Source organism: Lampris incognitus, chromosome 5, assembly GCF_029633865.1.
Source record: "Lampris incognitus isolate fLamInc1 chromosome 5, fLamInc1.hap2, whole genome shotgun sequence".
NCBI classification, from domain to species: domain Eukaryota; kingdom Metazoa; phylum Chordata; class Actinopteri; order Lampriformes; family Lampridae; genus Lampris; species Lampris incognitus.
In genome coordinates, this window is record NC_079215.1 from 3,271,061 (window position 1) to 3,286,816 (window position 15,756).

At 45.2% G+C, this 15,756-nt stretch overlaps 1 protein-coding gene across 1 annotated transcript in view; it reads left to right on the forward strand.

Moving 5' to 3' along the window:
• The window catches only part of LOC130112330 (E3 ubiquitin-protein ligase SMURF2-like), a 175,763-nt gene that overhangs the window by 49,468 nt on the left and 110,539 nt on the right, over nt 1-15,756 (forward strand). The window contains exon 2 of the mRNA XM_056279659.1: nt 14,465-14,503. Within this exon, the coding sequence (XP_056135634.1) occupies nt 14,465-14,503 (39 nt within the window). The remainder of the gene's footprint in view (nt 1-14,464; nt 14,504-15,756) is intronic.

Genomic DNA, 15,756 nt, shown 5'->3' on the forward strand with positions numbered 1-15,756 from the left:
AGTGTAATTTAGCTTAACGTTGTGATTGTTCGCTGTCTGCACTTGTCTGGCTGTGTCATTTGGGTGACTGTCAAAGAGTCCACACTGGAAGGTTGTGACACTGCCACTACTAGGATGGTTTCCTCTGTCTGTTCTTGTCTTTCAAAAAACAGTACTAATTTCTCCATTGTGTTGATTCCAGATGCTGATCAGGCTCTTCATCAATGAGAAATGCAATGGTTGTGATGATGATGATAAATCAGACTGAACTCGTGATGTGTTCAGCGGTTTCATTTATCTAGAAGTTTATAAGACTTAAGAACTGAAACCTACAATCATTAACGTTAACATGTAAACACATGTCCTTTCTATCATTGGCATATTTAAGACAGTAGCTAATCTACAAATATCCAGATGAACTTTTTTGTAGGTATTTGGTGTCATGGTTATTATCGAGTTCCTGGAACTTTCCAGGGAAAATGATAAGGCACTTTGCATTTAGATCTTCATCATAGCGGCCCAATGTGCAGGAATAAGGCAGGTAGTGGTGGGTTTGAAGAAGAGGCAAAGTTTTTTCGGCTAACAAGCAGATGTAGCAGTCCAACCATGGAGAAGACCTTTACCAACAGATACTACAGCATCAACAGCAAAAACTCCGGTTCAGCCATGTTTTGTTTGATTGGCAGTGGGAAACAGGCTGGCACAACAGAACTGGTGACTGTTTAATTTCAAACGGATCTCTTTGATTTTTTTTTTCCCCCTTATCCCACCCGATTAACCCAATGGCATATGGCCGGAACTCTTGTCGAATAACTCCCCTGGCTCCTCCACAGGAAGGAGATAGTCGTAACACCAGCTTCCTTCAAACTCGTGTCGGCTGCTCTCGCTATTTTACACGCTGAAGCCTCCTCGCATGGATTGCATCACCTTCAGGCCGCGAAGGAGGCGTAGGGAGAATGCTTTCAGTTGCTTGGCTGCAGGCGCCCGGATGGGCCAGAAGAGTCGCTGGTGAACGACGAGTCCCCGAACACTACACCGATCTACACCCACTATCCCTCGGGTAAGGGTGGCCTAATGAATGCCTTACCCCGTGGACGCTCTGGCCGTGACCGGTTACAGCGAATCTGGGATACGAACCTCCCAGCCACGTGACGAGCGGGTTGCAGGAACGGTGGCTTATTCCACTCGGCCACCAGAGCGGCCCGATCTCTTTGATTTAAAGTGATTAAACATCAGTACAGTTAGCCAGTATCTATGGTTATGTATGGGCGGCATGGTGGCCCAGTGGTTAGCGCTGCCGCCTCACAGCCAGAAGGTCCTGGGTTCAAACCCCGGGGTAGTCCAACCTTGGGGGTCATCCCAGGTTGTCCTCGGTGTGGAATTTGCATGTTCTCCCCATGTCTGCAGTTGGTTTTCTCCGGATGCTCTGGTTTCCCCCACCATCAAAAAGACATGCATGGGGGGCGTTCAGGTAGCATAGCAGTCTATTCCATTGCCTACCAACACGGGGCTCCTGGTTCAAATTCCTGTGTTACCTCCGGCTTGGTGGGGAGTCCCTACAGACATAATTGGCTGTGTTGTGTCTGTGAGTGGGAAGCCAGATGTGGGTATGTGTCCTGGTTGCTGCACTAGTTCCTCCTCTGGTCAGTCAGGGCGCCTGTTCAGGGGGGAGGGTGGGGGGAATAGTGTGTTCGTCCCATGTCTCCCTGGTGAAACTCCTCACTGTCAGTTGAAAAGAAGTGGCTGGTGACTCCACATGTATCGGCGGAGGCATGTGGTATAGTCTGCAGCCCTCCCTAGATCGGCAGAGGGGGTGGAGCAGCAACTGGGACAGCTCGGAAGAGTGGGGTAATTGGCCGGGTACAATTGGGGAGAAAAAAAAATCACTCTTTAGTATTGTAGTTTTAAATCCCTTGATTCTTGATCAGTTTGTAGCAACGTTATTATTTTACGAATGTTTATGTTTTGGATCCAGGAAAGTTATTATGTATTGTGTAAGCTAGTCAGTGTTGTAAATCCAATCACAGAATGCAATAGTCAATAAGTGTTCAACACTAAAGTGAGAAAAATGCATGTCAAGTAAAGTCGTTCACGTCTGTTTGTTTTAATTCCACATTTGAAGTAACAGTGGAATGTTGGTTTTCACAGGATAGGAGAATTGCCTGGCAATAACACTCAGTACGTTTACATGATGTTAGAAAAGCGGATTTATTGTGTTAGTCTGACTAAAACTGGACTTTTAAACACATGTAAACGTGTTAGTCTGACTGAAATTGTACTAAATCGAATTTCTCGAAGTTGGACTAACACACCTAGATGATGTGGTTGGGGATGGATTTACTCTGGCATGTGTACGCTTCAATCAGCCCCGAACTGGCCTAGGCGTTCTTCGCGTGATCCACAGTTTGCGCGGCGGTCTTTCACCCGGAAGTCGAACAGCGTAGTTTAGTTTAGTTTATTGTTTATTGTTTATTTGACAGGGACAACGCACAATTTTACAATTGCACAAGAGTTAGCCGGCAGCTAACTAGCATCTGCAGTCCCTGGGCAGGCAAACAAACAGCAATTAAAACAGAAGTAAAAACACAACAATACATAAGAAAACTATTGGACAAGCAGACAAAGAACAATCAAGACAAAATAAAAACATGACAATACATCAGAAAACCAGTCTCAAATGTTATAAATACAATCTGATCTATTTAAAACAGTGGCTATAAACAGCAATCTGGCCTATATGACAACAACATAATGCATATGGATTTCATCTATTCAGCAACAATAAATATAAATGGTAAACTGACCTGAAACATCATTAAATAACAATCTGACCTAAACTATGACAACAGCTATAAAAATCAGTCTGGCCTATTCAATGGCAGGAAATATAAATTACACACAAGTCTACGGTCAGGTTGCACCTGGGCTGGTTCCAAAGAGAACCCTAGTAGTTTTGGCACTGTGGGCAGGTGCCAAGTCCTGCTGGAAAATGAAATCAGCATCTCCATAAAGCTTGTCAGCAGACAGAAGCATGAAGTGCTCTAAAGTCTCCTGGTAGACGGCTGCGTTGACTCTGGGCTTGATGAAACACAGTGAACCAACACCAGCAGATGACATGGCACCCCAAATCATCACTGGCTGTGGAAACTTCACACTGGACTTCAAGCAAGTTGGATTCTATGCCTCTCCACTCTTCCTCCAGACTCTGGGACCTTGATTTCCAAATGAAATGCAACATTTACTGTCATCTGAAAAGAGGACTTCGGACCACTGACCAACGATCCAGTTCTTTTTCTCCTGAGCCCAGGTAAGACGCTTCTGACATTGTCTCTGGTTCAGGAGTGGCTTGACACTAGGAATGCAACAATTGTAGCCCAGTTCCTAGGCCCATCTGTGCGTGGTGGCTCTTGCTGCACTGACTCCAGCCTCAGTCCACTCCTTGTGAAGCTCCCCCAAGTTCTTGAATCAGCCTGGCTTAACAATCCTGTCAAGGCTGCAGTCATCCCTGTTGCTTGTGTACCTTTTCCCTACCACACTTTTCCCCTCCAGTCAACTTTCCATGGATATGCTTTGATACAGCACTCTGCGAACAGCCAGCCCTTTCAGCAATGACCTTCTGTGGCTTTTGGGTATTGTCAAGAGGAAGATGAGAGACACCAGACCCAACAATGCAGATGAGCTGAAGGCCCCTATCAAAGCAACCTGGGCTTCCATAACACCTCAGCAGTGCCACAGGCTGATTGTCTCCATGCCACATCGCATTGATGCAGTAATTTGTGCAAAAGGAGCCCCGACCAAGTCTTGAGTGCATAAATGAACATACTTTTCAGAAGGTCAACATTTCTCTGTCATAAATCCTTTTTTTGATTGGTCTTATGTAATATTCTAATATTTTGAGATACTGGATTGTTGATTTTCACGAGCTGTAACCCGTAATCATCAAGATTAAAACAAAAAAGGCTTGACATATTTCACTTTATGTGTACTTCGCTTTTTGAATTAAATTACAGAAAATAATGAACTTTAACACAATTTCTAATTTTTTGGGACGCACGTGTATACTGGGACAACGACATTAGTCCAATCACATGGCTTAATTGAGCTGCAACCGTAGCTCCACTTGTCTGTGCATGTAAACACAGTCACTGGGGTTGTGTTTGATCCCTAGATGCAACTCATTGCCATGTATCAGCACATCTACATGAGGAAAAACCTCTAACTGCTAGCTTTTCAATACTTGATCTTCTCACTGTCTGTTTGGGCGTGTTATGTTTTCCTAGTAGTGTATTATGACCAAACATCTTCCTCCAATGCCTTTTTTCTGACCAAGACAAAAAAAGAAAACAGAATGACTAAGTCAAGTTAGAATGAATAAGTCACACTAGCTCCTGTAGTTGCATTCTTGATCAAATATAACCTGTCAGTCCTCGCTGTAAGGGATTTTTTGAAATGCATTGCTTTTCTGTTGATCTCATGTAGCCATGTTTGTTTGCCATTGCCTGTCTTCGTCACCATTTCATCATCTTCCTCTAATAAAAAGCACACTTATTTGTAAGAAATAGCTCAAACTTATAACCCCAATTACTAAGCAGTTAAATGAGGTGAGAATGGAGAACATGTTGATGTGTGCTGTGTGTAGAGAAGGAAGTGGTTGAACGCTGCAGGTTCCTTCTGCGGCAACTGACTCTTTGTTATCCCTTTTCAATCTTCCTCCCTTGGGTGTGAACCTCTCAGAGCAAAGGCTATGTTTTTGTTTGCCTGGTTTTTGTTTTTGTTTTGTTCCTTTTCTGTTTGGTTGACTGGACTAATGGCGTTTTTAAATCATCAGAAACTCTTCCTATGTTCCCAACGTATAATGGACATCTCCAAATCCGTCCCTGTCCTCGAGAAATTCTTAAACTTGAGTGATACCAGGATGCTTAATGCTGCAAGCAACATGAATGATGTACTACCCTCCTTCAGCGTTTAAGTGCCCTTGAGCAAGATGCTGAATGCTCAACTGCTCCAGTGGAGCTGCTAAATGGCCTACAGTAGAACACTGTGGTTGCACCGGGCAACTCCCATATGTCAGTGTCTTACTGTGTGAATGGTAAGCAGGACGTTGCCGAAAAAGAGCATCCGTGCTCAGCAAACCTACCTTGGGTAAATAAATGTTAAGTAAAAGTAAACGAAAGTATAAAAGGTGGTGTCATGCTGTGGAAGCCAGGCCCAGTGAGTAGTTTGAGAGGAAGGGTGTCTGGGTATAGAGAGCAACAGAGCACCTAGTCCCTCTGCCTGAATTAATAATGATCCACTATAGCCTGTGGGTAGACTGAAAGCCAAGCGCTTGTTTGTGTCTGTGTGTAGGTGAGTGCTGAAGTATTCCTTAAGCCTCCTACAGACTGTGTGATTTGGATGAAAAATGACTTAACGTGGCGTTATCATTGGTTGTGGCTCCAAAACGGTGGTCCTACGTCGCACTGTGAGACAGCTTCAAAGACTGCTATTATTACGGGCTTGCGACCGAAGATAACCCGGGACAAAAGTCTGACAGGGGCAGAAATTTAGGACGACCATCTCATAACGTGACTGCTGCTCCGGCCTACGTCTGCTAACCAACCAATAGATATGCAGCATGAAATGACGCATTGATCAATGCTACGCAGAATCTTTGCTTGCGCTAAACAAAGACAAACACACTGTTAGCATCTGTGACCCAAATGTGATGGATTCAACAAAATGAGCTAAACGAGCCGCGGCGACTGTTGAAAGGACTCGATTCCTGCTTGGCGTCATGTTGCTCTAGCGGCGGCATAGATTGATTACGCACGCTGATGCAGCATGCACGCTGATGACGTTTTTATGGACTTGCGTCGTAGCCTGTGATTCAGTAGTGTTATCATCGTACAGTCTACACATCACACTGGATGTCGTACCCAAGTTTATTAGATCCATATCACAGTGTGGCTTGCAATAAACTTATAGGACTGCTGAAATCACTCAGTCTGTAGGAGGCTTTAGCCATACCTCTCCCTCGCTCTCTCCTTCTCAACTCCACTGCTAGGTCAAGAGTTTAACTCTTCTGTCTTGCTCTCCCCCCCTCCCTTAGTGCCCATCCATCACCCATGTCCAGATAAGAGGATAATGATCATTGCACATCTTTGTTGCTGACGATTCACGATATATTTCTTTCAGATGAATGTTTTACTTCACTTTCATTTTTTAATTTAGTTAGATAGTTAATAAAGCAGATATTTAATTTGAGATACTGGCAAATAATGGTGCAAAGTCACTGCACAGCAAATATGACCCCAGTTGTTGGCACTAGATGGTTGTGCTATAGATAAATATTGCCCTTTGAGTTGAGGCCATATCTTCTACAACTCCACTGGATATATAAAGTATGTAAACAAATTTTCAACTCAGACACCACTGAGTTTTCAGTTGTGGACACCACACTGCTTAAAGGGAAACAGTCAGAACTTCAACTTCGTATCTCTGTAAATGTTGTAGGAATAACTCTCCATTAGCAGTCATATGTGGGAAGATGGCGGCACGAATTCACGTTCACAGCAGCCTCACCCAGTACCGGTGTGGGAAGATGGCGGCGCGAATTCACATTTGCAGCGGCCTCACCCAGTACTGTCAATGCAGTGTCTTTTTCCATGCCTGCGTCTAAGTTTTGTCTTCGTTTGTTGGCTGGGAGAGCTGGCACTGGATTGGTTGCAGGAGCTTGGTCTGCTGCACTGTGGGCCCAGGGACCGCGGCCTTGCCCGGAGCTGCACCCGAGGAGGTAACACCTAGGGCGGTCTGACAGGATGCAGAAGCGGGGCAGGCTAAGCTAACTGCTAGCCTATGCAGACCGGCAGTTCCGATAACACAGAGGGCGGTCTGGCGGCGGCCTCACCTGGCGTTGACTATGATGTTTTTGATGTCGTCGTATGGAGTGCGGGGAGGTGGTCGAGGGTGTCTAGTTGGGAGAGCTGGCGCCGGATTGGCTGGGAGGGCTTGGTTTGCTTCGTCCGGTTGCCACAAGGACCACGGCCCCTGCCTGGAGTTGCGCCCAAAGAGGAAACATGGAAGGTGGTCTGACAGGACACGTATTTGGGGCAGGCTAGGCTAACTGCTAGCCCATGCAGATCGGCGGTTCTGACAGTCATCCTGGCTGGCGTTTGCTCCCTTGGACAGTGATTTTTGTGTTGTTTTTTGTGATTTGGATATGTGTGTTAGTTTGAACATGTGTGTACTTGTAGTTCGAATATGTGTGTTCTTGTAGTTCTCATATGTTTTTGTCTGTGTGTTGCACTGCTGTGGGCTGGGGGAAATGGCATTTCGTTTCATTTCATCTGCACAAGTACATGAGGTGAAATGACAAAATGTTCCTCCCTGATTCATATAACTGAGCGGTCTTTCTCTGGAACACCATAGAAATGAGGGTGAAAAGTGTCTGCCGAGGACGTCACTGGCTGACAGCCCATGAATGTGAAAATGTTCTGCGTTGAATTTGTGAATGAGAAAACTGCAACTTTTAATTTCTGGTTGCAGCTGCCTTTGGTGGGCTACGCCTGAATAGGCTACATTGTCAAAGACAGTATGAATAGAATATACAGCTGCTGTAGCAAAAGGCTTTGAAAGCCATATAAAGACGACGATTCTGCTGGACACCTTTCTGCACAATTTCGGTGGCGTTTTAGAGACAAAGAACACCTCTCACCGTTATTATGGCTGCTGATAGACGCTATCCCTACAACCTGTATAGTGAAAATGTTGAAAACTGATTTGTTTTACTTGAGGAAACCTAGATGCACAAAAATGTAAGAGGATCTCTACAGATAAACTTTTACCCGTAGATGATCTTTTTCAGGTTCATGGGAATGCTTTGAGGATCTCTTTAAAGATATGGCATGTGGGTTAGCAAACTGGCACAGTCTATCAGTCAGTGGTGTGGTGGGCCGTTAGCAAATTTATAATTCAGCATTTTGAATTTTTAATTTGCTTGGTATTTAATATTTTAAACAAAGTGATCACTAGTGGCGGACATACGAAGCTGTACTCCTTTCACCAAACAAAGCTCAGGGTCTGATAGATGTGGGTCTGTGGTAAAGAGCTGTATTTATTCAAAAGACTGGAGGCAAATATTATATAGTAGAACATTAACAAAAGGCGTAACTGCACCCCTTGCTCTGTGACTAGTCCTCTAGCTGGGACGTGGCGCTACAGTCCAGTCCGTTAGCTCCTGATAGGCAGTTCCTTTAAAGCGGCCATATCTCATTCCAGCTCTATATTTTTATTCTGGGGCTTCGTTAGCATACATTTACATGATTCACAGTTAAAAAGAAAAATCCTTATTTATCTTTTACTGGCCCTTTTGCAGCCCCTCAGTTCATCCTCTGAAACGAGCTGTTTGGGCTATTTTCTCTTTAGGGTCAGCCTCCCTTGGCACGGTGGCGCAGTGGTTAGCGCTGTCACCTCACAGCAAAAAAATTCTGGGTTCGAGCCCTGGGGTAGTCCAACCTTGGGGGTCGTCCTGGGTCGTCCTCTGCGTGGGTTTCCTCCGGGGGCTCCGGTTTCCTCCCACAGTCTAAAGACATGTAGGTCAGGTGAATCGGTCATACTAAATTGCCCGTAGGTATTAATGTGCGTGTGTGTGTGTGTGTGTGTGACGGCCTGTCGGCCTATCCAGGGTGTCTCCTCGCCTGCCACCCAATGACTGCTGGGATAGGCTCCAGCATCACTGCGACCCTGAGAGCAGGATAAGCGGTTCGGATAATGGATGGATGGATGGCCCTTTTGCAGCCCCTTAGTTCATCCTCTGTCTTGAATGAGCTGTTTGGGCTATTTTCTTCTTTAGGTTCCCCCTCCCTAAAAGCCCACTTTCTTCTGATTGGCCAACTTCCGGAAACCTGCTGAGGGGGCAGCACTCAGTGCTTGTGAGTCCCGCTTCAACCTCTTGCCAATGTAGGAAGATCCGTAAGCCAACTATAAACCTACAGAGTAACATAATTTCTTGTTCTTGATTGGAAATGGCAATTTCTCAAATCCATCACTACATGTTTGAGCCCGAATACAGTCCCGAATATGAGAGTGGACAGCACGAACATCCTGAGCAATAAAGATTATAGTAGGACGATTCTGGTAAATATTATGCTCATTTTCTACTAATTGTGTGACATAACGGTGGATTTAGTCTTTCAGTCACAAGTCGTATATAAAAAATGTTCTATAGTTGCCCCTGTTAAATGGTGTAGTGTGGGAAATGTGCTAAAATGCCGACTGAAGTGGAAAATGTCTGCTGTCAGGAAATAGCAGAAGTTGCGTAGTGAGTAAAATTTTGTTCTACTGTCGCCAAACGACTGTATAGTATCTGCCTGCATTGTCTGTTATTTATATGCTGGAGTAAATTAAATACATTTAATACTAAAGTAGACTGTTTTGCTAGAGCGTGTGCATACATTTACCAAGAAGAATGTAGTTTGACAAGCTTTTGGCTTGGAATATCTTCACTTGAGCATAACTGCTTTTGGTATTATGAACATTATACTTGATTGCAGCTGAGTGTTGGCTGGGATGAGAGTCGGCACCTCCAAGTCTGAGACCGTGGTTCTCTACCGGAAAATGGTGGATTGCGTCCTCCGGTTTGGGGATGAGTTGTTGCCTCAAGTGTAGGAATTCAGTTATCTCGGGGTCTTGTTCACGAGTGAAGGTAGGATGGAGCGGGAGATTGACAGGTGGATTGGTGCAGCATCAGCAGTAATGTGGATGTTGTACTGGACCGTTGTGGTGAAGAGGAAGCTAAGCTGGAAGACAAAACTCTCAATTTACCAGTCAGTCTTCGTTCCAACCCTCACCTATGGTCATGAGCTTTGGGTAGTGACTGAAAGGGTGAGATCGCAGATACAAGTGGCTGAAATGAATTTCCTCCGTAGGGTGTCTGGACTCAGTCTTAGAGATAGGGTGAGGAACTCGGACATCCAGAGGGAGCTCGGAGTAGAGCCGCTGCTCCTTCGCATCGAAAGGAGCCAGTTGAGGTGGTTTGGGCATCTGATTAGGATGCCTCCTGGACGCCTTCCTTTGGAGGTTTTCCGGACACGTCCAACTTGGAGGAGACCCCGGGGTAGACCCAGAACTCGCTGGAGGGACTACATGTCCAATCTGGCCTGGGAACATCTTGGTATCTGCCAGGAGGAGCTGGAGGGCGTTGCTGGGGATAGGGATGTCTGGAGTGCCCTACTTAGCTATCTGCTACCGTGACCCGACCCCGGAGAAGCGGGTGAAGATGAATGCCTGAATGAATGAATGAATGAATGAATGAATGAATGCTTGAGGGCAGGCCAAACCAGCCGCTAGGCGGGCATTATGAAGATGTGTTACATAGTGACGTAGATAAGTAATGGAAGAAAATGCTGGACTACAAACGAGGTGTTTCAGGCAGTGTTTCCTGCCAGAGAGAATAACTAACATTGGCTTGGACTTCGGGCTTTGTAACTCTGCAAACGTTTGACATGCACATCCAGCTATGTAACACACTAAAGGAAAAGGAAAACCCCAAAAAGCATGATATGGGCTCTTTAAAAGCAATGCATCTCCTCATCTGTTTAATCAATTCATTCAAAATAAACATCAGGAATCGGGAACAATTTCTTGTCATCTCATTCATGTACTTGCGTACACAAAAGAGACAAAATTTCATTTCTCCCGGCCCACAGCACTGCAACACAAAAGACAAAAAAAAAAATCCAAAACAAAACGACACCACCAAAAACATACAAAAACAGTCAAAAAATGTCACTGTCAAGAGAATGAACGCCAGCCAGGATGACGTTGGAACTGCCAGTCTGCATGAGCCAGCAGTCGGCACAGCCCACCCAGCTTCCGCGTCCTGTCAGACCGCCCTCAGTGTTTCCTCCTCAGGCGCAGCTCCAGGCAGGGCTGTGGTCCCTGGGCCTACAGGATGCATCAGACCAAGCTCCCCCAGCCTCTCCAACACCAGCTCTCCCAGCCAGACACCCCCGCCACACCTCCCCTGCACTCCACACGACGACACAAACGCAGACACAGACAAAAACACTGCACAGTTGATGCTAGGCGAGGCCACTGCCAGACCGTCCTCGGTGTTATTGGAACTGCCGGTCTGCATGGGCTAGCAGTTAGCCTAGCCTGCCCCGCTTCTGCGTCCTGTCAGACCTCCCTCGGTGTTTCCTCTTCGGGCACAGCATCAGGCAGGGCTGTGGTCCCTCTGCCCACAGGAGGCAGCAGACCAAGCTCTCCCAGCCGATCCAACGCCAGCGCTCCCAGCCATCAGGCGAAATCGGTGATCACAGGCATAATTCTTCACATGACGACACAAACTCAGACGTGGACAAAAACACTGCGTAGTCGACACTGGGTGAGGCTGCCGCGGACACGAGCTCGCGCCGCCATCTTCCCACACCGGAAGATGTCATAGGAATAAATATGTCAGAATCTGTCCATCTATACGTCAACTGATTGATCAATCTGTCCCACTACACATATGTCTATTCTAATATTACCGATATTCAATTCACTTTTATTGTCATTAAAAACAATGTGCAGGCACGTGTTCAAAATTAAATGAGGGCTGTGGCTTCACCAAACAGTGCAAGACAGACACAGACAAACACAGCAAACACAGTATAAGATATACACACATGAAGACCAAAAGCTAAAATAAGTTAAAAAAGAGCATCCCAGAAAGATCCTGTCTTTCTGATCTGACAAGATAAGCATTATAAACCTGCTAAGAAATGTAGTTGAGTTGCCGCTTATCTTCTGACAAACTTCTGCAGGTTATCCCTCTCACTATATTTAGGGGTCCAAGCAGCGAAGCTGCTGGAACCCTACTGTATTTGTTAGGATTATTATTATTTTTCTCCACTAAAAGTGTGTGAGGCTCAGCAACCGTAAGTCCTAGACCAACCCACTTTGGTACGTGGATTCCTATGGCCCCCCACTACTCAGGCACCACAAATCACCTATGTCAGCCAGATGGTGGCGCTATAACAAAGGGTCGTGCGTAATTCCCACTCCATAAGTCAGATCAACACAAAACTGCACAGACCTATGCATCTGAAAGTGCTCTACAACTTTGTCATTGGGACCACATATGTCAGCCATATAGTTTGCCCGCCATTTTGACTTGTATTAGTTTGGGCGCGGTTTCTCAGCTAAAAGTGTCCGAGGCTCAGCAACTATAAGTCCTAGACCAACCAAATTTGGTAGGTGCATTCATACGGCCCCCCACTACTCTGGCACTACAAATCACCCATGTCAGCCAGATGGTGGCGCTATAACAAAGGGTCATGCTTAAAAGGCCATAACTCCCACAGCATAAATCAGATCAACACGAAACTTAATCGACCCATGCATCTCAATGTGCTCAACAACTTTACTATTGGGACCACCTATGTCAGTCATGTAGTTTGCCCGCTATTTTGACTTATTTGGTGTGGAAGCCCTGCAGCTCTACATACCACACGCCAGGACACCTGAGTATAACGACATACTTTTTCTTTTTACGGCAGTCGGCTAGGACGCAAGAAATCACACACCGTCTGGTCCAGTTTTGGAAACTCTGGCACATGTTTCTGAAGCAGTGGAAGTGTTACGACATTTTAAAAAATTACGGTAATCGTCTAGGACACAGGCGACCCAAGTAATCCGACATTGTCGTATCTAGTTGGAAACTCGGGTAGGCTACTGTTTCTGAAGCAAGATTCTTCAGTCTTTATTACATTACCAACAGCGGTTTAGTTTCATGTTGAAACGGTAGTCTATTACAGGCCGGGTGTATAAAAGGCCCCTACGTATCATAGCGTTCATTATTTACGTTGGCTGAAGGTATATGATCATGAGGACAAAACCATTCAAATTGCTCCATAGGGGGCGCAACAGTGCCAATGCTTGGACCCCTCCCAACGCCGCTTGCGGCTTTAATCTAATTCCTTCTGCTTCTTTTTATTTCACTGGATTGTTAATGCATTCACTGTCAGTTTTCTCTGTCACTACATTACCATTGATTATTAGCATGGTTTGTGGCACTCCCCGAGTTCCATTGGATACACTCGCTAGCAAAGAGCGATAAAGCCTTGGCCCACTTGGGCTATTTAACCTAGCAGCAGAGATGCATTTAGAAAGTGGTAGAGAGAAGGAGGAGACGCATGTCTAATGGAGCACTTCAGTACCAACCCAAACATGACACACTTTCCCAGTTTGTCCCCCCCCTCCCTCTCTCTCCCTCTCTCTCTCTCTCTCTCTCTCTCTCTCTCTCTCTCTCTCTCTCTCTCTCTCTCTCTCTCTCTCTCTCAGAAACTCTCTTGAAAGCCATTGTATGTTGGCCGTGATGTGAACCTCTGGGAGTCACTTCATACAGGAAAGAATGCTTGTCTGCTCAATATTTTACAAGCAGAGGCTCTTAAAACTGCTGTCCTCCTGTCCCATAATGGGAGGTTCAGGACGGACAAATGAATATATAGACATACGGAGAACGGCAGTTCGCTAGGAGAAACTGTGGCATGTCTCAAATCCAAGACAAAAATTTGGTAGTTCAGAATCAGAACTGACTACATTTACTTGATTCTAGAAGAAGTGGATTTATTGTGTTAGTCCGACTAAAACTGGGCTTTTAAAATACATGTAAACGTGTTAGTCCCACTGAAATCATACTAAATCTAGTTTCTGGAAGTGGGACTAACACAGCTAGATGATGCGGTTGGGGGTGGATTTACTCTGGCATGTGTACGCTTCAGTCAGCCCCGAAGTGGCCTAGGCGTTCTGTGCATGACCCATAGTTCCTGTGGCAGTCTTTCATCCAATAGCAACCAGCTGAAAGAGGGCATATCGCCACCTACCGTACCGGGGTCGGACATACCTCTGTCAATACATCAATTCTCCCCCGGTTCTTGTATACTGGGACGACGACAGTAGTCCAGTTACATGGCCTAATGGAGCTGTAACCATAGCTCCCCTTTACTGTGCATGTAAACACCGTGAATCAGAAGTTGATGGGTACCAACTGCAAGTGATATTATCAAAGAAGAATGAATAGTTGTGTTGAGATAAATTAATTAAATTATATCATTAAATTATCTAATTAAAAGTGTATAAGAATCTGTTCTGATCTAAAAGAAAATAATCATTCTAATATTAAAAAGTGTAGATTGGAAACTGGTCGTTAAATATGCCTAGAAACACTTAACAAGCATAGTAGGAGGCGTGTAGACCAGTGGTAACAGAGAGCACGCCATCGGTGCTCATTCAGAATTTTATTGCAAAAAAATTAAATACAAAATATTTCGTTTTACTTTGCTGTAGGAGATGTATCTAAATGTACTGCAGTTTTACTGTAGTGCGAATTGCTGACTTTGTATTCTTGAGCATGTTTTGATTTTCAGTATGCTGGGTGCTCATTGTGTTTTTTTGTTTATTGTGTGTGCATCTCATTCTTAACCTGTGTTGTTACATCGTTCTCCTCTCTCCACTCTTGCAGTTCTGTGTGCCAAGAACCTGGCAAAGAAAGACTTCTTCCGTGAGTACAGCCTGTTTTCTTACGTGTTACTATTCCTGTCTTGTTCAGTCCTGTGTGCATTAGTTTGGGCTTTGTCAGCAGTGGCAGCTGGCTCGCTTTTGAAGCCTTATTTTAAATGAAGTCCCCAAAGAACCGCCCGTCTATTACGTAGACCAGAAAGCTGGGCATGCAGTGAAAGTCCCTGCTATGCCAGTGTTTTCAGTAGGTGCTCTGATCAGGCCTGCTACTAGAGCAGTGCGGCGTACAGCTTCTTTGGGACACTTATAAAATATAAACGAGAAAAATCCAGAAGTGACTGTGGGAACCGGCCACAATATTTCAAGTCAAGTCAGTTTTATTTCTATAACCCAATATCACAAATTACAAATTATGTTACAGGCTAGTCAGGTGTAGGGATTAAGGGTGCAATACTAGTCCTAACCTGGAGTGTGTAGGAAAGATGGAAATGAGGGAGGAAACAGAAAGAAGGACTGATTTCCAAAACCAGAGAAATCGCCGGGAGGTGGGCTATCTTACCGAGGTAGCAGCCTAGCAGTTAGTAGGTCCCTCCAACAAGGCCTCGACCATATGCTCCCATAAGCTCCCATAAGCGGCGGACTCTGTCTTGGTAGGGTAGCTCAGTTTAGGTTGATGGTATTGCACTGAAAGGGTGTGAACTTGTAGTGTCCTGGACGGTGTGTTCAAAATGGTGTATCCTGAGGCGTATTTATGCAAATTGCCACCATTAACTAACTCCAGGGGACGCACAAATGTGCCTCAGGCGGCTTTACAGCAACACAACATCCTGTCCTTAGACCCTCGCATCGGATAAGGAACGACTCCCTAAAAATCTTTAACAGGGAGAAAAAACAGGAAGAAACCTCAGGGAGAGCAACAGAGGAGGCTCTCTCTCCCAAGACGGACAACGTGACATGATGTGTTTACACAATTTACACAATACAGCATTGAAAGAGGATAACAGAATTATAATGGAATTCTGAAATATATGAAGAATATCATGCGCAGGATGCCAAACAGTGTCCAGACACCACCGGATCAGCCCAGGACCCAAGCCACGCGACCAGCATCACCATGTACAAAAAAGAATTGGTCACACATCTTGAGTTAGAGAAGGATGCAACAGTGAAACGGGATAACAAATGTATATGGATTTGTAAGATATATAAAAAGAAAATGTGATGAGGGTGATGCCAAGCAGCGTCGGGCTAGAATAGAATAGAATAGAACTTTATTTGTCATTGTACAAGTACAAC